The 25,014-nt window shown below is 45.8% G+C and overlaps 1 protein-coding gene across 6 annotated transcripts in view; it reads right to left on the bottom strand.

The window, feature by feature from the left end:
- Positions 1-2,714: 2,714 nt before the first annotated feature.
- The window catches only part of SLCO1A2 (solute carrier organic anion transporter family member 1A2), a 43,938-nt gene continuing 21,638 nt past the window's right edge, over positions 2,715-25,014 (bottom strand). For all 6 annotated transcript variants that reach the window (XM_083700296.1, XM_083700294.1, XM_083700295.1 and 3 more), the window contains 10 exons: positions 16,175-16,321; positions 14,268-14,366; positions 13,207-13,440; positions 11,955-12,119; positions 11,501-11,696; positions 9,221-9,386; positions 8,064-8,233; positions 6,762-6,826; positions 5,262-5,379; positions 2,715-3,041 (listed from right to left, as the gene is read on the bottom strand). In XM_083700296.1, coding sequence (XP_083556422.1) covers positions 2,828-3,041; positions 5,262-5,379; positions 6,762-6,826; positions 8,064-8,233; positions 9,221-9,386; positions 11,501-11,696; positions 11,955-12,119; positions 13,207-13,440; positions 14,268-14,366; positions 16,175-16,321 — 1,574 coding nt within the window. In that variant the 3' untranslated portion in view covers positions 2,715-2,827. The remainder of the gene's footprint in view (positions 3,042-5,261; positions 5,380-6,761; positions 6,827-8,063; positions 8,234-9,220; positions 9,387-11,500; positions 11,697-11,954; positions 12,120-13,206; positions 13,441-14,267; positions 14,367-16,174; positions 16,322-25,014) is intronic.

The following is a 25,014-nucleotide window of genomic DNA, read 5'->3' as shown; positions in this document are numbered from 1 at the left end:
AGCCCTGAACAAGAACACTCCACCAAGCAAGTGGGGATGTGCTGCAACACTGCGTTGCAGCTCCCACTTGTCTTCCCAAAATGATCAGATGCATAGGACAGAATCATAGAATCATAGTGTTGGAAAGGACCACGAGGATAATCTAGCTCAACTCCCAGCAATGCAGGAATCTCTTGCCTCGAATCTCTAGGACTCAAACCCACAACGCTTAGGTTAAGAGTCTCGTCCTGTAGGATCCAGGGGGGAGGGGGGTGGAGAGGTCAATGAATTTCCTTCCTGCCATTAAGATATGAAAAATGCAAGTTAAGTAAGTCTGGAAACACTTGGCAACTTGAGAGAGAGAGAGAAGGAACCCAGGATGATATTCAAATCCACTGATTAACTAACAAAGGCTTCTTGTTTTCTCCCTGCTGTGGGACTTGAACACAGAGTATCCTTTCAGTTTCCCCGGTTACCTTGGCGCAAGGAGAGGAACTTGAGAGAAATGCAGAAGAGGTTCTTAACTCTTGCTTAGAGGCGGACAGCTCCCCCTGGCATTTCTTGAGTGAGGACACTGCGCTATGCTTGTTGTCGTGTTGAAGCAGGCCTGGTACCAGCACCTGGCATTATTTGGAGAGCTGGGAAGCCAAGCTTACTCCATCAGGTAAAAGGTAAGGTAAAGGACCTCTGGACGGTTAAGTCCAGTCAAAGGCAACTATGGGGTTGCGGCGCTCATCTCGCTTTCAGGCTGAGGGAGCCGGCGTTTGTCCGCAGACAGCTTTCTGGGCCATGTGGCCAGCATGACTAAACTGCTTCTGGCGCAACGGGACACTGTGAGAGAAGCCAGAGCGCACGGAAACACCGTTTACCTTCCTGTTGCAGCAGTACCTATTTATCTACTTGAACTGGTATGCTTTTGAACTGCCAGGTTGGCAAGGAGCTGGGACGGAGCAATGAGAGCTCACTCCGTCGTGGGGATTCGAACCGCCCACCTTCTAATTGGCAAGCCCAAGTGGCTCAGTATTTTAGACCACAGAGCTACCCACGTCCTCCATCAGCGCTGGTGTGACAGGTTAGCTCCATCAGGCTTCCTCTCACCTGGATGCAACCATTCCATCAGGCTGCCTCAGTAGGAAAGATGGCATACCCTCCAACATTTCTCCAATGAAAATAGGGACATCCCATTCCATAATGATAACTTTACTATTTATACCCCAAACATCTGATTGGGTTGCCCCAGCCGCTCTGGGCAGGTTCCAACATGTATAAAACCATAATAAAACATTTATAAAAACCTTCACTGTACAGGACTGCTTTCAGACAGCTCGGGGGTTGTTGTTATTATTATTTATTGAATTTATATACCGCCCTATACCCAGGGGTCTTAGGGTTAGATAACGCCATACCCTCCGACATTTCTGCAATGAAAATAGGGACACCCTAAGGGACAGTGGGACAATCCAGGATCAAATAAGAAACCAGGACGGCTTCACTAAATCAGGGATGTCCCTGGAAAATAGGGACATTTGGAGGGTCTGAGATTGAAAGCAGGGCTCATTCCATCAGCTTTGCTGAAAGCCAAGCTCCATTTATCATCTCCTGCCTCTGCACTGTGCCAGTTTCCAGCAAACTGCCTGAAGCCAAGCAGGTCTGGGTCTCCACCACCTGGGAATCTTCTGTATGCCCTCTTGAGATCCATCATGAATGAATGTCCCATCTACATTATACATTAAAGTACTGTTATACCACTTTAGACAGACTTTGCAGACATTGCACTTTAGACAGACCTTAGTCGGGAGCTAAGAATCCCGGGAACTGTAGATTGTTAAGGGTGCCATGACACAGTTATTAGGGACCCTTCTTCCCCTCACAGAGCTACAATTCCCAGAGCAGTTTAACAAGTAAATCCTCTTCGCAGAGTCACGGGGGTCTCCTCATAACTCTCAGCACCCTTAACAAGTAAATCCTCTTCGCAGAGTCACGGGGGTCTCCTCATAACTCTCAGCACCCTTAACAAAGCACAGTTTCCGAAAACGCTGGCGGCACTAAGGTAAATTTGACAGTATAACCTATTTAAAAGGGATGCAAGAGGGGAGAATTGAATTAAGACAGATATATAAAAATATGTAAGCAAATCAATAGAATCTTGGAAGGGGAGAGAGGGAAGTCATTGAATGCATGGGTATAATGAAAGATGCCTATTTTGAAATGTAAAATTTGAAAACTTAGTAAAAATTATTTTTAAAAACTAAACAAAGCACAGTTCCCAGGATTCTTTGGAGGAAGCCATGATTGTGTTAAACCGGTGTCATACTGCTTAAAATGTACAGTGCGGACAGAGCAACAAATGTATTAAGGACTCAGCTACATTAGTCAAGAAAAAGCGCTTTAAACGTGTTATAACACTGTGACACCAAATGGCGCTGTAGAGTTCCGTCTTTTGCCAACGAGGTTTACAATGTGTTTTCCTGAAATGTTTTTTGGATGGTTCTAGATCCAGCCTAAGTGAAAAACTAGAGCGAGCGAAAGCTGCCATGGCCCCTTCTCTCCTTCCTGTTATTTTGTAGAAATCTTGAAATGATATGTGGAAACAATTATTACAGAAACATGTGCACACCAAAAAAAAAAAAAAAAAAAAGCACAAACCCAGAGGCTCAGCTATGATAGTATAGAACACACAGTACTTACAACTTTAGTCATGAAGAACGAGCCACACTAGTCACCCAATACTCTGCTGCATGTAATATATGTATTCTGGAAATATCTCTAGAGGTGACTTGGAAAAATGATAATGACCTACATTTGACGTACAACCTTAAAGCCACCAGTCCTCTTTAAAGTCTGCTTTTTACAAGTCTTTTGTCTCTTGATGTAAATGTATGCTGTTCTGGGCTGCAGGTACATCCTTCTGTTCTACTGACCCATTTTCCTCTTCTCTGGCTTCCAATTCTTTGTCCTCCTGCACCAAGGTCTTGTTCTGTTTCCTTAAAATGAGGAGCACAAGCACACACGGGATGTAGGACACGGCGCGGAGGGCTGAGGGCACACCCAGGTACAGCTGCCTGGAATGCAATTTGGACAGCATCAGTAAAGAGCAGCCATAGAGCACCGTATCCAGAAGTTCCCATGCTCCAGACGTTCTCCCAAGGAGAATCAAGTCGCCTCCATGGACTGATGGAGCTTAGTTTCATTGGCCTTCTTGGTAACCTAAGGCTTGTTTGCATGTTACGCTGAACACAAATACACACTTCTATGCGTGTGCCAGTGTTTGTGTGAAACTGTGTGTTATGTATTCGTTATACATAAACCTTTACCAAAGGTGTCATGGACTTTGAAGACACTCGAACTCAGAACACAAGGGAGAAACATGCTAAGAGGAAGGCACGCTTGGCAAATCCACACCGTGATCAACTCCTGCCCGGGAACCAATGTCCCCACTGTGGAAGGACGTGTGGGTCCAGAATTGGCCTCCGCAGCCACTTACAAACTCATTGTTAAAACCGTGTTCATGGAAGACAATCTTACTCGGCTACGAGTGATCGCCAAAGAAGAAGATACATACACCACTTAGTGGCTGTGGCAGCTTCAAAGCCATTTCCACTTGGAAAGAAAGCCAATGACAAGAAACTGTCCCTAATTAAAACTCACAATAAAAGTATGTCATCAAAATATCCACAATTAAAATTTGCCAAAAATGAAAGGAGAAGCCCATTATAACAGGCAGAAGCAGGGGTGGGGATGCTCAACTGACCACCTGGCAGGTGATTTGCTGCTGCTTACTGGGCGAAGGAGAAAGAAGGGCAACGGGGCAGTGAGATTAGTGCAGTGCAAATACACCTTCTGAGCCAATCGGGAGCTTCTGTTGGGGCGTATCCACCACACCACTCTCCCTGCTGTCTCACCCTTCCCAGGAAGCAGCAGCAACTCACCAGCTCAACAACTGAAGCACTTAAAGCAGCAACAGGAGATTCAAGTCAAGAGATCATGGGAATGCTTATCTAAACAGATGTATCTTCATGAGCCAGTGGAATGCCAATGCTGATGGAGCCTTTCTTATTTCAGAAAGGGACATCATTCCATGCCACTGGCGCCACCAGAGAACATGTTGATTTGTTACAACTCTCTTGCGGAAGCACTCTCACTGGGAAATTCCAGACAAACCCCCTCCCACATCCAAAGCATATATGAGGGTGCTGCAGGATTGTGTGTACTAGCCACACCTCCATTTCTGTGGTTCCCATTGACTACGCCCACCCACAGCCATGCATTTAGCAATCATCATAAGAAAATCATTGGTCCCCTGGAAGAGCACTATGTGTGTACGTAGTATGCCTTCTCACAGTTGCCAAATACAGTTGTGAGAGGACAGTGGTGTTGATAGGGAAAGTGACAGGAGGCAGGGCTGCCTGCACACTCTTCAGATGTGCTTTTAATACAAAAAGAGGTTAATCTGAAACACTCTTCCAGTCTAGAGCTAAAGGGGGAAAATCCCCTATGTGGCACCCAGAATGAGTGGGAAACATATTGGAAGAAAACCTTGGGGGCTCATATTCCAAATCCTTGCCATTCTAGCATTTTACAGCTATTGAGGGGCTTTTGGAAGCCTGAAAAGTGAAGTGGGCAAGGCTGTTTTGGTGGTATGGTGTGGCAGAAAGGGAGTGGGCCGGAAAAGGGTCAAAGACCTCTCCTCTCCCTGCTTGTTCTGAACTCCAGATTCCTTTATATCCCCAAAAGGCACCATACCAAAGAATGCTTAGGTATCTTCCAAGGCTTTGGAGTAGACCTAGTCAATGCAGTGCCCATACAGCTCCCATTAGACCTAGAATGGTCAAGGATTTGGGTGTTGCAGTCCATCAAAATCTGGGCAGGGCCACAGGCTTCCCACCCCTCCATTCATTCATTCACTCAGCCTGATATGTGATGCTGCAGAATAAACTGGACTGAACCCAGAGGCATCAGCTGCATCCATTTGCAGCTGTGTCCCTCCAGATGTTGTTGGAGGCAATTCCAGCCAGCATGGCCATAGGTCGGGGTGATGGGAGATGTAAGCACAGCAACACCTAGAGCAGGCTTCCTCAACCTCGGCCCTCCAGATGTTTTGAGACTACAGTTCCCATCATCCCTGACCACTGGTCCTGCTAGTTAGGGATGCTGGGAGTTGTAGGCCAAAAACATCTGAAGGGCCGAGGTTGAGGAAGCCTGACCTAGGCTGCCCTCCCAGCTGCTCTACAATATTCTAGAGATAGCACAAAGCAAGAGAGACAGGGATCTGCCAGCGATACCTGTATGTGTCAGAATCATACATCCGGCAGGCTCCTTCACCACCGCAGCTCTTGGTTCCCCATTTCAAACAGGTAGTGTCAATCATCGCTCCAAAATAAATAGGTGATGGGATTCCAGCTACATGGAATACAACATGAAGACAAGAAGGGTCATTTGGGGGGCTTTTGTAAACAGTACACTGTTACAATGGGGGTGGTTTTTTTGGGGGGGGGGTCACACCCAGGCCTGTGATTCTGCACCAAGGAGGTTTACAATCTAGCAGAAGAGGCCATTGAACTGGTCAGACAAGTTTCTTTGAAAAACAGATGCCCAAGTTGGCCAGCTGAGTACTGCCATTTACATGTCCAAAGATGTTGCCCTGTTGCCATGGAAACAAAGAAGTAGTGCTGCTCCCACTTCACCTGGCTGACTGCCATGCCATGCTAGTATGGAGAACAACAGGCCAAGCAGGGCTGCATGTGTGTGAGAGTTTTGGCTGATGCTGGAAGCTGGAGACACAGAGACATGTATTGCTCTGTGCTGGCCGTAAAGCTATGGCAAGATCCGTTGAAATGTTTATGCTGTGAGCCCCTCCATCCTATGCCTAGACTGTATATATGTGTAAATAGAACCTTATACAGTAAGACCTCAATTTAAGCACGTTTAACTTGTATGCATTCAGCTTTATGAGCTTAGCAAAAAAAAATAAAAAAAATTCAAAAGGGGCAGAAAGGGGATGGGCATCCAAGGGGGAAAAAAACTTTGGCTGTTCCCCCTGCTATTGCACCCAGTGTGTTTTGACTAGATGCAATTTAGGCTTTAGGCGTGGTCCCTGGAATGCAACCTCTGCGTAATTTGTTGGTTTACCATATCCTAAAATCAATCTATCCTGAGAGCTGTAGTTTGCTAAGACTGCTGAAAATTGTTAAAAGGTAAAGGGACCCCTGACTATTAGGTCCAGTCGTGGCCGACTCTGGGGTTGCGGTGCTCATCTCACTTTACTGGCCGAGGGAGCCTTCCGGGTCATGTGGCGAGCAGGACTAAGCTGCCTCTGGCGAACCAGAGCAGCGCACGGAAACGCCGTTTACCTTCCCGCCAGAACGGTACCTATTGATTTACTTGCACTTTGATGTGCTTTCGAACTGCTAGGTTGGCAGGAGCAGGGACCGAGCAACGGGAGCTCACCCCGTCACGGGGATTCGAACTGCCGACCTTCTGATCGGCAAGTCCTAGGCTCTGTGGTTTAATCCACAGCGCCACCCGTATTTGCCTCTCAGAGGTACAATTCCCAGAGTTCCCTGAGAAGAGGAATCGACTGTTCAAACACTCTGGGAACTGTAGTTCTGTGTGGAGAACAGGTGTCTCCTAACAACTCTCAGTACCCTTAACAAACTACAGCTCCCAGAATTCTTTGGGGGAAGCTATGGTTGTTTAAAGAGATATAATAATGCTGTAAATGTATGTTTTGGATGTGCCTTCTCTTCTTTTCGAAGTGCAATTTAAAGTAACCAGCACCTTACCAAAAACTCTTTCTGCCAGGGAGTGGAGACCCACACCAAACGACTTCTCCTCGGGTTTTAGGGACCTGGCGAAGAAGAGAATTTTCCATGAAACCAATAGATGGGAAAAGGCGCTATGCATCACATTGCTGTTGACCTGCAGCATTAAACATTTAACTCTTACGCTCCATTAATCGTATGTGAACAAGGGGCACATTTTGCAGCCAGAAGATTCTTCCTTTCCAGCTACAAACTGATGCTGCAGTCCTATGGCATCATATGAAATTACAACCATAGTTTCCTACCCCTGCCCAACTGCTTTTGTTTTAATTTTTAGTTTATTCGCCATATGGTCACAGGGTGGTTCACATAATAAAATACAGTGGTACCTCGGGATGCCCCATTGGAACAGGATCTGTTCCAGAGCCCCATTCATATCCAGAAGCAAACGAAACTAGCGACGGCACGTCTGCGCATGCGTGCGTCACTTTTCGCCACTTCTGCACATGCGCATGATGTCATTTTGAGCGTCTGCGCATGTGCGAGCGGCGAAACCCGGAAGTAACGCGCTCTGTTACTTCCAGGTTGCCATGGAGCACAACTCGAACACACTCAACATGAAGCATATTCAACCCAAGGTATGACTGTACAGGAAAAATCATGAAAATAAGTAAAACAAAACTGCAAAACAATAACCTCCCCATCTCACAGACACATTCAAAAGGCTGTAGGATATAAATCAGCCAAAGGCCTGAGGAACATTTTCGTCTGGCTCCTAAAAATATACAGTGAAGGCGCCAGGTGGCCCTCCCTGGGGAGAGCATCCCACTTCAGAAGCCACTACAGAAAAGGCCCTGTTCGCGTGTTGCCACCTTCAGACCTCTCATGGAGGAGGCACACAAAGAAAGGCCTCAGAGGATGAACGGAAAGTTTGGGACAGTTTATATGGGGAGAGCTTGGGAGCTGTTTTGGCACAGTGTGATCCCACGCTCCAAAGGGCACGTGTATTAATAACGTGACCACACTTCAGAGCATCTGTGTGGCTGTTTCCCACAGAAAAGGTACTTCAACCTGGACTTCAGCTTTTGCTCCTCATTGTCACACAGAAAGTCCTCGTCTTTTGCACAGAGCATTATTCGCCAAAACCGAAGGCGGGCAGAAAGATCGTTTTACTAAGCTGACCAAATCTGCTATGAAATATAAACTTTGACACTCTGAGGAGGAGACAAATGCGCCGTTCTGAGTCAACAACGTCGCAAATGGGACTTGCCTGTCTCCCAAGATTTATATATCCTGCTATTCCCACCTCCCTTCAGTTAGTACCTTATGAGGACCATGTAACCCGGCATGGCTCCGAAGGAATAAATTAAACAACAGACTAAGGATAAAATCAAGAAGTACTGCAGCATTGTGCCACAGTTCTCTCTGTTGCACTGGCCCAGGACCGCTGTGTCATTTCCGAAGGCTGAAATGCAGGAGCAGTTTCTAAATACCTGCCAAAACATAAGACGAAATCAGTTAAGGAAGAGGGTGGGCAGCCTGTGGCCTTTTGGTCACATGCTTGACCTCTGTAAGTGATCTATTGAATAGGGCAACTGGGCCCCTGAAGGACCAGGTGCGCAGCCTGGGAGTCATTTTGGACTCACAGCTGTCCATGGAGGCGCAGGTTAACTCTGTGTCCAGGGCAGCTGTCTACCAGCTCCATCTGGTATGCAGGCTGAGACACTGCCTGCCCATGGACTGTCTTGCCAGAGTGGTGCATGCTCTGCTTATCTCCCGCTTGGACTACTGCAATGTGCTCCATGTGGGACTACCTTTGAAGGTGATCCGGAAACTACAACTAATCCAGAATGCGGCAACTAGACTGGTGACAGGGAGCGGCCGCCAAGACCACATAACACCAGTCCTGAAAGACCTAGATTGGCTCCCAGTATGTTTCTGGGCACAATTCAAAGTGTTGGTGCTGACCTTTAAAGCCCTAAACAGCTTCAGTCCAGTATACCTGAAGGAGCGTCTCCACCCCCATCATTCAACCCAGACATTGAGGTCCAGTGCTAAGGGCCTTCTGGTGGTTCCCTCACTGCGAGAAGTGAGGTTACAGGGAAGCAGGCAGAGGACCTTCTTGGTAACAGCGCCCACCCTGTGGAATGCCTTCCCGCCAGATGTCAAAGAAATAAACAACTATCTGACTTTTAGAAGACATCTGAAGGCAGCCCTGTTTAGGGAAGCTTTTTAATATTTGATGAATTAATGTATTTTAATATTTTGCTGAAAGCCACCCAGAGTGGCTGGAGAAACCCAGCCAGATGGGCGGGCTATAAATAATAAATTATTGTTATTGTTATCTTCCCTGCCTAAACAGCCCATTGGGGGAAAAGTGGGTGTGGATGGAGATGACGAGAAGGTGGTATCAGAAAGAGAGAGAGAGGGAGAGAGAGAGATGGGGGACAGTTTTGTGCTGCCTGGAACACCTGCCTTACCGTATTTTTCCCAGTTCCGTTTGAGATGTCGCATCCTGCAAGACATGCTGAAATATACGCTATGCCGTTTTCTCCGCAAACAGGGTCCCACACCTTAGTGGAGCAGCCACAATGGCGGTTGCAGTCTGCGTACAAGTTTGTTTCCATGTAGGAGACTTGTTCGAGCCTGAAAAATACCCAGAAAGGTGTGCAAAGAGCCTGCAAACAATGAGAAAAATGAATAAACAAAACCAGAGCCCCCTCTTTGAGATGGAGAACTCGGCGGCCACCCAGCACAAAAGGAGTTTATTTGTAGATTGTCTGGAGTTGCATACACACTGTACATTTAAAGTATGTGGTTTCTCCACCCCACCCCCCAAAGAATCCTGGGAACTGTAGTTTTCTGCCACAGAGTTACAGTTCCCAGCACCTTTTCACAGACTACAGTTGCCAGGATTCTTTGGGCGAAGTTTATGCAGATAAAATTATGCATAGCATGGGAAAAGGTGGATAGAGAAGGATTTTTTCTCCCTCTCTCATAACCCTAGAATTCGGTGACATCCAATGAGGTCAAATGTTGGAAGTTTCAGGACAGATAAAAGAAAGTGCACATACCGTATTTTTTGCTCCATAAGATGCACCTTTTTTCCTCTTAAAATCTAAGGGGAAATGTCTGTGTGTCTTATGGAGCGAATGTGTGGTCCCTGGGGCTGGGGGCTTCCCCCGCCAGCCCCGCCAAGCTCCTGAGCAACTCTGGGGTAGCCTGCAAAGCCTCTGCAGTGGGGGGCCTTCATCCCGCTGCTCTGGGGAGGCTTCACGCGGCTTTTGCGGGAGGTGGGAGAAGGGACAGAGCGAGGCTCTCTCACTTCCCCCACCTCCCGCAAAAGCCCCCAAAAGCCGCGCTCCCTTTTAAGAGCTGCACGGAGGGTGTGTGTGGCTCTTGGGGGCCATCACTGATGGGCTGCCCTTCTCCCTTCTCGGGGAAAAGCCTGCAAGCGCCGCACACACGCAACTCATGAAAGGGAGCACTGAGCAGATCTTGGGATGCATACAGGCTCTGCTCAGCACTCCCTTTAAATAATATATTTTTTCGTGAATCCCCCCCCCCCAAAAAAAACAACCAGGTGCGCCTTATGGAGCAAAAAATACGGTAGTTAAACTCTCCCACCAACCTAGATGCCTTTAAAGAGTATTAGATAAACTCATTGAGGAGACGGCTATCAATGACTACTGGCAATGATGGCTATGCTCACTGCCTCTACAGTCAGAGGCAGCAACATTTCTAGATACCAGTTGCTGGAAGCCACCAGAGGGGAGTGTGCTATTGCGCTTGAATCCTATTTGCAGGCTTCGTACAGCCATCTGGTTGGCCACTGTGAGAACAGATGCTGGCCTTGTTGCTGATCTAAGAGGCTATTCTTACTTTCTTATGTTTTTTATCCCTGTCATCTCCAAGTAGGGCTGGGAGAGATGCCTGAATCTGACTCATTTCTTTTTTTGATGGAGTTACAAGCTTGGTGGATCAGGGGGATGCTGTGGACATAGTGTATCTTGATTTCAGCAAGGCTTTTGACCAAGTCCCCCATGATATTCTTGCAAGGAAGCTGACAAAATGTGGATTGAATGAGGTAACGGCTTCGGCCCAGTATACCTGAAGGAGCATCTCCACCTCCATCGTTCAGCCTGGACACTGAGGCCCAGCTCTGAGAGCCTTCTGGCAGGTCCCTCATTGTGAGGTTACAGGGAACCAGGCAGAGGGCCTTCTCGGTGGTGGCGCCCGTCCTGTGGAATGCCCTCCCATCAGATGTCAAGGAAATAAACAGCTATCTGACTTTTAGAAGGCATCTGAAGGCAGCCCTGTTTATGGAAGTTTTTAATGTTTGATGTTTTATCGTGTTTTTAATATTCTGTTGGGAACAACCCAGAGAGGTGGGGTATAAATTATTATTATTATTATTATTATTATTATTATTATTATTATTATTAGACAAGTGGCATACCACAGAGTTCTGTCCTTGCCTCATTGTTGTTCAAACTCTTTATTAATGACTTGGATGAAGGAATTGAGAGGATTTCCATCAAATTTGCAGTTGACACCAAACTGGGAGAGGTAGCTAATGTTACAGAAGATAGAATCAGGATCCAAGATGAACTTACCCGATTGGGGTTTTGGGCCCAAACCAGCAAAATTAATTTCAACAGGGATGAATGCAAGGTTCCGCCAAAATCCCTGTCTTTATGCAATCTAATCAGCACCACCCAACAGGGTGAAATCAGGCTTAGGTAAGAGCAAGAACATACCCTTCGTAGGACATGGTTAAGCCAGCAACCTTAGCATTCTTGCAGACCATGAAAAAAGCAGAGAAGTAGATGAGATACTCCACTATAGAACTCCAAAAACCAATGTGGGCAGCTTTATAGGTGCTTATCTTGAATTTCTTCATCATGAGGCCACCAAAGAAATAACCAGCACATATAATTGGTAAATTGTAAACACCTAGAGAAAAAACACAAAACAGCAGGTTGAGGCCTTGTCCACGAGTATTTTAAGGACAACAAACCTACCTTCAAGGTGTGCCCCCTCCAGTTCATGTGTGCTCATGGTTGTAGGACTCATCAAAGACAGTATAAGTGTAATATTAAATAAATAAAGTTTATAATCAGCCCTTCATTCAAAATAAACATTTTTTATTATTATTCATTCTCTCTCTCTCTCTCTCTCACACACACACACACACACACACACACATTTTACCTATGAAAAAGATGGCATCTGCTGCAGATATCCCATACTGCTGTTCCATATATTTTGGCATAAATGTAATCATCCCAATCCAAGCGCTGAACTGGATCACAGTGATCAAAAGAAAAAGCATGTAAACTGGATTGTAAGCCAGACTTTTCAGGTAGGGGATGAAATCTAGAACCGAAAGAACCAGAACAGTTAGTCTCAGTTGCATTATTATTATTATTATTATTATTATTATTATTATTGGTACTACTACTAGTAGTAGTAACATTATTTCACTGCTTTTTACACTGAAGTGTCTCAAATAAACTTACAAATTAAGGAATAACAAGAGACATTTGAATGTTTTCGTCCGGTGTCTAAAGGCGGACAGTGATGGGGCCAGCTGTGCTTGCCTGGGGAGAAAATTCCATAAGCAGGGAGCCACCACCGGAAAGACCCTCTCCTCCCATGAGCCGCTGTCCACACCAACCTTGGCAGGGGCAAACAGAGAAGGCCCTGCGACAATTATTTTACCCACAATGGAGGACTGGGCTCTTTGAAATACATTTTAGGTTTGTATATGCACGTACCCAGATGCTAGCTCTGTCAAAGCTGTTTACAAAAGATGCTGGTGGAATTTTTCTATGGGCAATCTTAATTATAGACATCTATATATTAATGTTATAATGGGATTGTTTTATTGTGCATTTTAATTATGGTGTGTTTTTAATAACATATATATATATATATATATATATATATGTTTTATAAAACTATAAAACTAGTTCCGGAGATCCGGCCACATCCTGAGGAATTTGCAACCAGAGGACTGCTTCTGCGCATGCACACAGTGCAGTTTAGCGTTTCTGCGCATGCATGCATGGCGAAACCCGGAAAAATACTTCCGGGTTTGCTGCGTTTGCATCCCGAAGTTTATGTATCTAGAGGAATACATAATGGGAGGTACGACAGTACAGTGGTACCGCTGGATGCGAACAGGGTCCGTTCCAGAGCCCCGTTCGCATCCTGAAGCGAACGCAACCCGCGTCCGCATGTCTGCGCATGCACGGGTCACAATTTGCTGCTTCCGCGCATGCTTGTGATGTCATTTTGAGTGCATGCACAAGCGGCGAAACCCAGAAGTAGCGCACTCCGTTACTTCCAGGTCGCTGCGGAGCGTAACCTGAAAATGTTCAAGCTGAAGCACATTTAACCTGAGGTATGACTGTATTACAAAACATTGGCGGGGAAAGGGGTTTAAAAAAAATCTGTTCACCTTTAGCAATTTCTCGAATTGTTGTGCTGGCATGAGCTGCATTTTCTGCTGGTAGCAAAGTTTTGTTGCCCTTTGTGTTTAACTCGGCACTGTTTTCCTCTCCTTCCTTCGGAAGGGACTTGGGGAGGAAGCAGAAAGGGATGGCGACGATGAAGCTCACGGCAGCACAGATCAAGACCCCCAGCCACCAGGCCCCGACCCAGCGAGCATCAAGGAGGCTCAAAGTCACATCCTCTGGAGAGAGAGATTAACGGAGAGGACTGTATTAGTAGCACCAAGGTAGCCATCATTCTCAGTGGTAGATTCTCCCCTTCTTGCTTGTTTGATTGCAATAAGCAGGGTTACTTTCGAATGTGAACACGGCTTTTCTGGAAAGAAATAAAAGGATGCCTTTATAAACAATTGTTAAAGGTAAAGGGACCCCTGACCATTAGGTCCAGTCGTGGCCGACTCTGGGGTTGCGGCGCTCATCTCACTTTATTGGCCAAGGGAGCTGGCGTACAGCTTCCGGGTCATGTGGCCAGCATGACTAAGCCGCTTCTGGCGAACCAGAGCAGTGCACGGAAACGGCGTTTACCTTCCCCCCGAAGCGGTACCTATTTATCTACTTGCACTTTGATGTGCTTTTGAACTGCTAGGTTGGCAGGAGCAGGGACTGAGCAACGGGAGCTCACCCCGTCGTGGGGATTCGAACCGCCGACCTTCTGATCGGCAAGTCCTAGGCTCTGTGGTTTAACCCATAGTGCCAGCTGTCATGGATGCTTTAGCTGAAATTCCTGCATTGCAGGGGGTTGGACTAGATCAGGGGTCAGCAAACTTTTTCAGCAGGGGGCCGGTCCACTGTCCCTCAGACCTTGTGGGGAGTCAGACTATATTTTGAAGGAAAAAAATCAATGAATTCCTATGCCCCCACAAATAACCCAGAGATACACTTTAAATAAAAGGACACATTCTACTCATGTAAAAACACTATGCAGGTCTCACACATAACCCAGAGATGCCCCTAAGAATCATGAAACAGGAGTAGCCCTAATGGGTTTTGACCATTTCCATTGCATTACCTGGGTCTACAAAACCAACATCGACATACAGCTTGGCACAATAGGAGCCTATCAGTAGACCAAAAAGAGGGCCCAAGACAGTTGCTATCTGCAGGCAGCCTAGCAGCAGAGGGAGAGGCAGAAGAATATAAAAAAAAAGTTATTGTCATATTTCACGCAGCTTCTTGTCCAACATTTGTTTGGCTTCCTGTCCTCAACCTCTCAAGGACTGCTTGTTAAAATAGCAATGCAGGATCTCACCAGCACTGAAACATAAAATAGACCTCCATGCAACATCATCATCTGTATTAAAAGTGAACTCATTATCCTTACATAGTCAAAAGAGGGGTGGGGAGCACAAAATGGAGGCAACTGCAGGCTTGGAGGAACCCAAAGGTTAGAAGTGCAAAAGCAATCTTAAGGGGGGAACTCGAAGGTTTGTCTGTGTTATGTACTGAGTTGAATAGGATCCAAAATGCAGCAGTCTGATTGGTCCTAGAACAATAGGATCCAGAATGCAGCAGTCTGATTGGTCCTAGAACAATAGGATTCAGAATGCAGCAGTCTGATTGGTCCACAGGAGCCACCCAATCCAGCTCCAGGTGGAAGTGAATCCGCAACCTGATTGGCCCACAGGTGAATCCTGGAATTAGCCAATCATGTGGGGCCCTTTGTGTAAATAATGTATATAAAGCAGACATTCTGAGGGAACTTCCATTCCTCCTCACCACTATGAGCTGAATAAAGAGCATGAAATCCACTCTCGACTCCGAGTGTATTTCAGTCTGGAACCAGAACAGCTCAACGTGCACAGAATGCTGGCTGGCTATTGGGAGATGGAAGCGACACAGAATCTGTGGTATACACTATCTGCTGGAAAGCACCATCCATGGCTCCAACTTTTATGTATTCTTTATTCGTTTATTTATTGCCATCTGTTCACCTTAAGGTCCCAGGGCAAGTTACACCATTAAAACACAATTTACACCCATAAAAATGAGGTAGGTCATGGCAATATAGACCGCAAGCATTAAAAGCCAGGGTAAAGAGGTATATCTTTACCTGCTCCAAATGATCAACTTCCACTGAGTGGGATTTGCCTTCTGAATAAATGAGCAGAGGACTACACCATGAGCATCCCCCAAAACATACTTTTTCTAAGGCATTTATAGTCTCCCTTTTGATCCAAAGCCAGGAAGACTCTATGGAAGAAAACAATTCACACCATAAAGTTCTTTAATGCCACTTTAAGCAGCCATGGGTAAAGGGACCCCTGATCATTAGTTAGGTCCAGTCGTGACTGACTCTGGGGTTGCGGCGCTCATCTCGCTTTATTGGCCGAGGAAGCCGGCGTACAGCTTCCGGGTCATGTGATCAACCAGAGCAGCGCACGGAAATGCCATTTACCTTCCTGCCGGAGCAGTACGTATTTATCTACTTGCACTTTGATGTGCTTTCGAACTGCTAGGTTGGCAGGAGCAGGGACCGAGCAACGGGAGCTCACTCCATCACGGGGATTCGAACAGCCAACCATCTGATCGGCAAGTCCTAGATTCTGTGGTTTAACCCACAGCGCCACCTGCGTCCCTTAAGCTTCACCAAAATAATTCTGGGAACTGTAGGGTGCTGAGAGTTGTCAGACAACTCCTGTTCTCCTCACAGAGCTACGGTTCCCAGAGATCCCTTGGAACAGGGATTGATTCAACTCCTCCGGAAACTCTGTGAGAGGAATGGGTGTCTCCTAACAACACTCAGCACCCTTGACAAACCACAGCTCCCAGAATTCTTTGGGGGAAGCTATGGTTGCTTAAAGCATCATCTTTGTGCTTAAAATGTATGCCTTGCATGTGGTCCAAGTGTATATAAGAGCTTGGTTTGATTTTTAAATCCAACACACATTACTGAGGAGGGGCCTTTTTCAGGTTTACCAATGTAGAAAGGAGAGTTTTCTGTCCTTGAGAAATCCTCCACATACGAAATCCCCAAAGGCGCGATGGGAGTTTCACCAACTCCCCGGATGATGTTTCCCACCAGCACAAAAACCCACATCAAGGATCCGGCCTGTTTTCGACATTCTGGGCATAAAAGAAAGAAAGGAAAATCTCCATGGAGGATTTTTGCCGGTAATCAAATACTTTAATGCTCCCCATTCATCCGTAACCAGATGCTCCTGGCAAGATGACTCGTTCCTGTCCCTGAATTCAGAAGTTAAATCAGCTGATTGTGTGGCATATTGTTTTACTTCCCCCATACCTGTGCTAGGGCAAAAGCAGAGAACCTGTGGCCTCCCAGAATGTTGCTGGACTTCCATCATCTCTTGCCTGTATACCTGAAGGAGCGTCTCCACCCCCATCGTTCAGCCTGGACACTGAGATCCAGCGCCAAGGGCCTTCTGGCGGTTCCCTCATTGCAAGAAGTGAGGTTACAGGGAACCAGGCAGAGGGCCTTCTCAATAGTGGCTTCCACCCTGTGGAACGCCCTTCCATCAGATGTCAAGGCAATAAGCAGCTATCTTATTTTTAAAAGATAACTGAAGGCAGCCCTGTTTAGGGAAGTTTTTAATGTTTGATGTTTTATCGTGTTTTTAATATTCTGTTGGGAACAACCCATCTGGCTGAATTTCCCCAGCCACTCTGGGCAGCTCCCAATCGAGTGTTAAAACCAATACAGCATTAAATATTAAGAACAGAGCTGCTCGCAATGAGGGAACCACCAGAAGGCCCTCGGCACTGGATCTCAGTGTACAGGCTGAATGATGGGGGTGGAGACGCTCCTTCAGGTATACAGGACCGGTATACCTGATAATAATATACAGGTATATTATTATTATTATTATTATTATTATTATTATTATTATTCCCAGTGGGGTCATGCTGACTGTGGCTGGTGGCAGTTGGAGTGCAGGGGCATCTTGAAGCCACAATTTCTCCATCTCTCTCCTAAGGAGGTCACTGCCAATCTGGCTTCCATTGGCTTAGCATACCCTCCAACATTTCTCCAATGAAAATAGGGATGTTTTATTCCATGATAATATATATATATATATATATACATGCAGGTTTTGGTGTCCTCGGGTGTCTTCCCGTGTAAAAGTTGGGGTGTCTAGGCGACGTTTCGACGAGGTCTCACTCGTCATCTTCAGGCTGGTGCTTTCGGCTTCTTGTTACTGGAACAGAGCGGGATCTCAATGTTTGAGTTCCTATAAATACTGTAGAGGGGGTGTGGTGTCTAGCCTCCAATGTTCTGGGCAGAGAGGAAGTTCCCAGGCTAGTGTGCCTTTTCTTCTTTTGTTCCTTAATTACTTGAGAGATACCTTGAGTGATTTCTTGAGTGATATCCTGAGTACCACTTAGGTGGGTCATTAGGTGTGGATTAGTTGCTAAAGTCTTTGTGTCTTGACCTCTTGAACTTTGTGAAGAGTTTTCCTGAGAAGATGGCTGTATTGCACTTAGTTGTGCTTTGGCTTGGCTTCGTGTATAGGGGCGAGCTGTGGTTTTGTGGCTTGTGTCAGCCAGATCTGTGTAGGGATTGCAGGGGGGTGCAGCATCCGGAGGTGCCACCATGGATTGGCTACTGGATGGTGTCAGTAATTCATCTGTGGAGAGGGTCTGGGTTTGGGTCTGGTGTGGTTGATTGGTGTTGGCGTTCTGTGTGCCTCTGGATCTGGTGTCAGTTTTTGTGGGGAGGGCTAATTTCCAGATGTCTGGCAAGCGGGATGTGTCGTCACGCTTGTTCATGTTGTGAGGGTGTTTCTCTATCTCGATGGCTTCCATGATTATTCTCTTGTGGTGATGTTCCGTGTTAAAGAGCAATTTGGAATCTGCAAAATTAATTTCGTGTCCTGTTTCTTTCATGTGTTGGAAAAGAGAGGAAGTTTTTTCTTCTTTTTTGACGGCATTCTTGTGTTCTGCGATACGTGCATTTATTCGTCTGTTTGTTTGTCCAATGTACGTGGCTGGGCAGACTTTGCAGGGTATTTCATAGATCCCTTGGTTTTCCAACTGGATTTTATCCTTGGGGTTTCTGAGGATATTGGCTATTTTTTGGTTGGTGCAAAAGGCTGTTTTGATATTGTGTTTATGGAGGATTTTGCTAATTTTATCTGTAGTGCCCTTGATATAAGGAAGGAGGGCCATGCCATTGTTTTCTTCTGTGTCTTGGTTTTTGGGGGGTGTTTCCTTTTGGATTAGCTTCGTAATCCTGTTTTGCTGGTATCCATTGGCAATTAACACATTTGAGAGATTCTGTAACTCAGTTGTCAAGTGGTCTTTGTCAGCCAGGCGTTTGGTTCTGGAGATGAGAGTCTTGGCTACGGAGTTTATTTGTGCAGGGTGGTGGTGTGATTGTGCATGTAAGTAGCGGTTGGTGTGTGTTTTTTTCCGGTAGATAGTGTGTCCTAGGGAGCCATCAGGTTTTTTGTAGATTAGGACGTCAAGGAAGGGAAGTTGGTTGTTGGCTTCTATTTCCATAGTGAATTGTATTTTGGGGTGTAAGTTGTTGAGATGTGTGAGGAAGCTATCCAGTTTTTCCTTCCCGTGTGGCCAAATTACAAAGGTGTCGTCAACATATCTGAGCCAAAGTTTGGGTTTGTGTTCTGACTTGTCTAAAGCATTGGTTTCAAAGTGTTCCATGTACAGGTTTGCGATGACCGGTGAGAGGGGTGATCCCATAGGTGCTCCTTCTATCTGTTTGTATCTTTGTCCATTGTGGATGAAGTACGTGTTGGTTAGGCAGTGGTTGGTCAGGTCCAAGATGTATTCGGGGGGATTGTATTTGTTTTGAATAGCTGTCAAGGCTTCATTAATGGGCACTTGTGTGAAGAGAGATACAACATCGAAGCTCACAAGTAGGTCATTAGGATGTAGGTTTTGCTTCTTTATTGTTTCTATGAACTGGAAGGAGTTTGGTACGTGTGAAGAGATGGATTCTGCATAGGGCTGAAGTTGCTTGGCGAGAAATTTAGCGAGATTTTGTAGAGGTGAGCCTATGGAGCTGACTATTGGTCTGAGTGGTGTTCCTTCTTTGTGTATCTTGGGGAGGCCGTAGAGTTTGGGGCATCTGGATGATTTTTCTCTGGGGATGATTCTTAGCTGGATTTCTTCACTGATAGGAGAGGCTTTTATTTTGGATTTGGTGGTTTTTTCCAGATAGGTGGTGGGATCTGTTTTTATAGGTTTGTAGGCAGGATCCTGGAGTAGCTTTGATAGTTTTGCTTGGTAGTCCGATGTGTTCATCACCACTGTGGCATTACCTTTGTCTGCTGGGAGAATGATTATGTTGTTGTCTTTCCTCAGGTTGGTGAGTGCTTTCTGTTCTTCTTTGTGTAAATTGCTTCTATTCAAAACAAATACAATCCCCCCGAATACATCTTGGACCTGACCAACCACTGCCTAACCAACACGTACTTCATCCACAATGGACAAAGATACAAACAGATAGAAGGAGCACCTATGGGATCACCCCTCTCACCGGTCATCGCAAACCTGTACATGGAACACTTTGAAACCAATGCTTTAGACAAGTCAGAACACAAACCCAAACTTTGGCTCAGATATGTTGACGACACCTTTGTAATTTGGCCACACGGGAAGGAAAAACTGGATAGCTTCCTCACACATCTCAACAACTTACACCCCAAAATACAATTCACTATGGAAATAGAAGCCAACAACCAACTTCCCTTCCTTGACGTCCTAATCTACAAAAAACCTGATGGCTCCCTAGGACACACTATCTACCGGAAAAAAACACACACCAACCGCTACTTACATGCACAATCACACCACCACCCTGCACAAATAAACTCCGTAGCCAAGACTCTCATCTCCAGAACCAAACGCCTGGCTGACAAAGACCACTTGACAACTGAGTTACAGAATCTCTCAAATGTGTTAATTGCCAATGGATACCAGCAAAACAGGATTACGAAGCTAATCCAAAAGGAAACACCCCCCAAAAACCAAGACACAGAAGAAAACAATGGCATGGCCCTCCTTCCTTATATCAAGGGCACTACAGATAAAATTAGCAAAATCCTCCATAAACACAATATCAAAACAGCCTTTTGCACCAACCAAAAAATAGCCAATATCCTCAGAAACCCCAAGGATAAAATCCAGTTGGAAAACCAAGGGATCTATGAAATACCCTGCAAAGTCTGCCCAGCCACGTACATTGGACAAACAAACAGACGAATAAATGCACGTATCGCAGAACACAAGAATGCCGTCAAAAAAGAAGAAAAAACTTCCTCTCTTTTCCAACACATGAAAGAAACAGGACACGAAATTAATTTTGCAGATTCCAAATTGCTCTTTAACACGGAACATCACCACAAGAGAATAATCATGGAAGCCATCGAGATAGAGAAACACCCTCACAACATGAACAAGCGTGACGACACATCCCGCTTGCCAGACATCTGGAAATTAGCCCTCCCCACAAAAACTGACACCAGATCCAGAGGCACACAGAACGCCAACACCAATCAACCACACCAGACCCAAACCCAGACCCTCTCCACAGATGAATTACTGACACCATCCAGTAGCCAATCCATGGTGGCACCTCCGGATGCTGCACCCCCCTGCAATCCCTACACAGATCTGGCTGACACAAGCCACAAAACCACAGCTCGCCCCTATACACGAAGCCAAGCCAAAGCACAACTAAGTGCAATACAGCCATCTTCTCAGGAAAACTCTTCACAAAGTTCAAGAGGTCAAGACACAAAGACTTTAGCAACTAATCCACACCTAATGACCCACCTAAGTGGTACTCAGGATATCACTCAAGAAATCACTCAAGGTATCTCTCAAGTAATTAAGGAACAAAAGAAGAAAAGGCACACTAGCCTGGGAACTTCCTCTCTGCCCAGAACATTGGAGGCTAGACACCACACCCCCTCTACAGTATTTATAGGAACTCAAACATTGAGATCCCGCTCTGTTCCAGTAACAAGAAGCCGAAAGCACCAGCCTGAAGATGACGAGTGAGACCTCGTCGAAACGTCGCCTAGACACCCCAACTTTTACACGGGAAGACACCCGAGGACACCAAAACCTGCATTCCTGTACCCGTGAAAATCTACGAAAGCATATATATACATATATATATATATGCTTTCGTAGATTTTCACGGGTACAGGAATGCAGGTTTTGGTGTCCTCGGGTGTCTTCCCGTGTAAAAGTGGAGGATATTGGCTATTTTTTGGTTGGTGCAAAAGGCTGTTTTGATATTGTGTTTATGGAGGATTTTGCTAATTTTATCTGTAGTGCCCTTGATATAAGGAAGGAGGGCCATGCCATTGTTTTCTTCTGTGTCTTGGTTTTTGGGGGGTGTTTCCTTTTGGATTAGCTTCGTAATCCTGTTTTGCTGGTATCCATTGGCAATTAACACATTTGAGAGATTCTGTAACTCAGTTGTCAAGTGGTCTTTGTCAGCCAGGCGTTTGGTTCTGGAGATGAGAGTCTTGGCTACGGAGTTTATTTGTGCAGGGTGGTGGTGTGATTGTGCATGTAAGTAGCGGTTGGTGTGTGTTTTTTTCTGGTAGATAGTGTGTCCTAGGGAGCCATCAGGTTTTTTGTAGATTAGGACGTCAAGGAAGGGAAGTTGGTTGTTGGCTTCTATTTCCATAGTGAATTGTATTTTGGGGTGTAAGTTGTTGAGATGATACCAGCAAAACAGGATTACGAAGCTAATCCAAAAGGAAACACCCCCCAAAAACCAAGACACAGAAGAAAACAATGGCATGGCCCTCCTTCCTTATATCAAGGGCACTACAGATAAAATTAGCAAAATCCTCCATAAACACAATATCAAAACAGCCTTTTGCACCAACCAAAAAATAGCCAATATCCTCAGAAACCCCAAGGATAAAATCCAGTTGGAAAACCAAGGGATCTATGAAATACCCTGCAAAGTCTGCCCAGCCACGTACATTGGACAAACAAACAGACGAATAAATGCACGTATCGCAGAACACAAGAATGCCGTCAAAAAAGAAGAAAAAACTTCCTCTCTTTTCCAACACATGAAAGAAACAGGACACGAAATTAATTTTGCAGATTCCAAATTGCTCTTTAACACGGAACATCACCACAAGAGAATAATCATGGAAGCCATCGAGATAGAGAAACACCCTCACAACATGAACAAGCGTGACGACACATCCCGCTTGCCAGACATCTGGAAATTAGCCCTCCCCACAAAAACTGACACCAGATCCAGAGGCACACAGAACGCCAACACCAATCAACCACACCAGACCCAAACCCAGACCCTCTCCACAGATGAATTACTGACACCATCCAGTAGCCAATCCATGGTGGCACCTCCGGATGCTGCACCCCCCTGCAATCCCTACACAGATCTGGCTGACACAAGCCACAAAACCACAGCTCGCCCCTATACACGAAGCCAAGCCAAAGCACAACTAAGTGCAATACAGCCATCTTCTCAGGAAAACTCTTCACAAAGTTCAAGAGGTCAAGACACAAAGACTTTAGCAACTAATCCACACCTAATGACCCACCTAAGTGGTACTCAGGATATCACTCAAGAAATCACTCAAGGTATCTCTCAAGTAATTAAGGAACAAAAGAAGAAAAGGCACACTAGCCTGGGAACTTCCTCTCTGCCCAGAACATTGGAGGCTAGACACCACACCCCCTCTACAGTATTTATAGGAACTCAAACATTGAGATCCCGCTCTGTTCCAGTAACAAGAAGCCGAAAGCACCAGCCTGAAGATGACGAGTGAGACCTCGTCGAAACGTCGCCTAGACACCCCAACTTTTACACGGGAAGACACCCGAGGACACCAAAACCTGCATATATATATATATATATATATATATATATATATATATATGCTTTCGTAGATTTTCACGGGTACAGGAATGCAGGTTTTGGTGTCCTCGGGTGTCTTCCCGTGTAAAAGTTGGGGTGTCTAGGCGACGTTTCGACGAGGTCTCACTCGTCATCTTCAGGCTGGTGCTTTCGGCTTCTTGTTACTGGAACAGAGCGGGATCTCAATGTTTGAGTTCCTATAAATACTGTAGAGGGGGTGTGGTGTCTAGCCTCCAATGTTCTGGGCAGAGAGGAAGTTCCCAGGCTAGTGTGCCTTTTCTTCTTTTGTTCCTTAATTACTTGAGAGATACCTTGAGTGATTTCTTGAGTGATATCCTGAGTACCACTTAGGTGGGTCATTAGGTGTGGATTAGTTGCTAAAGTCTTTGTGTCTTGACCTCTTGAACTTTGTGAAGAGTTTTCCTGAGAAGATGGCTGTATTGCACTTAGTTGTGCTTTGGCTTGGCTTCGTGTATAGGGGCGAGCTGTGGTTTTGTGGCTTGTGTCAGCCAGATCTGTGTAGGGATTGCAGGGGGGTGCAGCATCCGGAGGTGCCACCATGGATTGGCTACTGGATGGTGTCAGTAATTCATCTGTGGAGAGGGTCTGGGTTTGGGTCTGGTGTGGTTGATTGGTGTTGGCGTTCTGTGTGCCTCTGGATCTGGTGTCAGTTTTTGTGGGGAGGGCTAATTTCCAGATGTCTGGCAAGCGGGATGTGTCGTCACGCTTGTTCATGTTGTGAGGGTGTTTCTCTATCTCGATGGCTTCCATGATTATTCTCTTGTGGTGATGTTCCGTGTTAAAGAGCAATTTGGAATCTGCAAAATTAATTTCGTGTCCTGTTTCTTTCATGTGTTGGAAAAGAGAGGAAGTTTTTTCTTCTTTTTTGACGGCATTCTTGTGTTCTGCGATACGTGCATTTATTCGTCTGTTTGTTTGTCCAATGTACGTGGCTGGGCAGACTTTGCAGGGTATTTCATAGATCCCTTGGTTTTCCAACTGGATTTTATCCTTGGGGCACTACAGATAAAATTAGCAAAATCCTCCATAAACACAATATCAAAACAGCCTTTTGCACCAACCAAAAAATAGCCAATATCCTCAGAAACCCCAAGGATAAAATCCAGTTGGAAAACCAAGGGATCTATGAAATACCCTGCAAAGTCTGCCCAGCCACGTACATTGGACAAACAAACAGACGAATAAATGCACGTATCGCAGAACACAAGAATGCCGTCAAAAAAGAAGAAAAAACTTCCTCTCTTTTCCAACACATGAAAGAAACAGGACACGAAATTAATTTTGCAGATTCCAAATTGCTCTTTAACACGGAACATCACCACAAGAGAATAATCATGGAAGCCATCGAGATAGAGAAACACCCTCACAACATGAACAAGCGTGACGACACATCCCGCTTGCCAGACATCTGGAAATTAGCCCTCCCCACAAAAACTGACACCAGATCCAGAGGCACACAGAACGCCAACACCAATCAACCACACCAGACCCAAACCCAGACCCTCTCCACAGATGAATTACTGACACCATCCAGTAGCCAATCCATGGTGGCACCTCCGGATGCTGCACCCCCCTGCAATCCCTACACAGATCTGGCTGACACAAGCCACAAAACCACAGCTCGCCCCTATACACGAAGCCAAGCCAAAGCACAACTAAGTGCAATACAGCCATCTTCTCAGGAAAACTCTTCACAAAGTTCAAGAGGTCAAGACACAAAGACTTTAGCAACTAATCCACACCTAATGACCCACCTAAGTGGTACTCAGGATATCACTCAAGAAATCACTCAAGGTATCTCTCAAGTAATTAAGGAACAAAAGAAGAAAAGGCACACTAGCCTGGGAACTTCCTCTCTGCCCAGAACATTGGAGGCTAGACACCACACCCCCTCTAC

The sequence above is a fragment of the Podarcis gaigeae genome (assembly GCF_964106915.1).
Source record: "Podarcis gaigeae genome assembly, chromosome: 10".
NCBI classification, from domain to species: Eukaryota; Metazoa; Chordata; class Lepidosauria; order Squamata; family Lacertidae; genus Podarcis; species Podarcis gaigeae.
The sequence above is the reverse complement of the archived record's forward strand: the minus strand, read 5'-3'. Positions and strand labels throughout refer to the sequence as shown.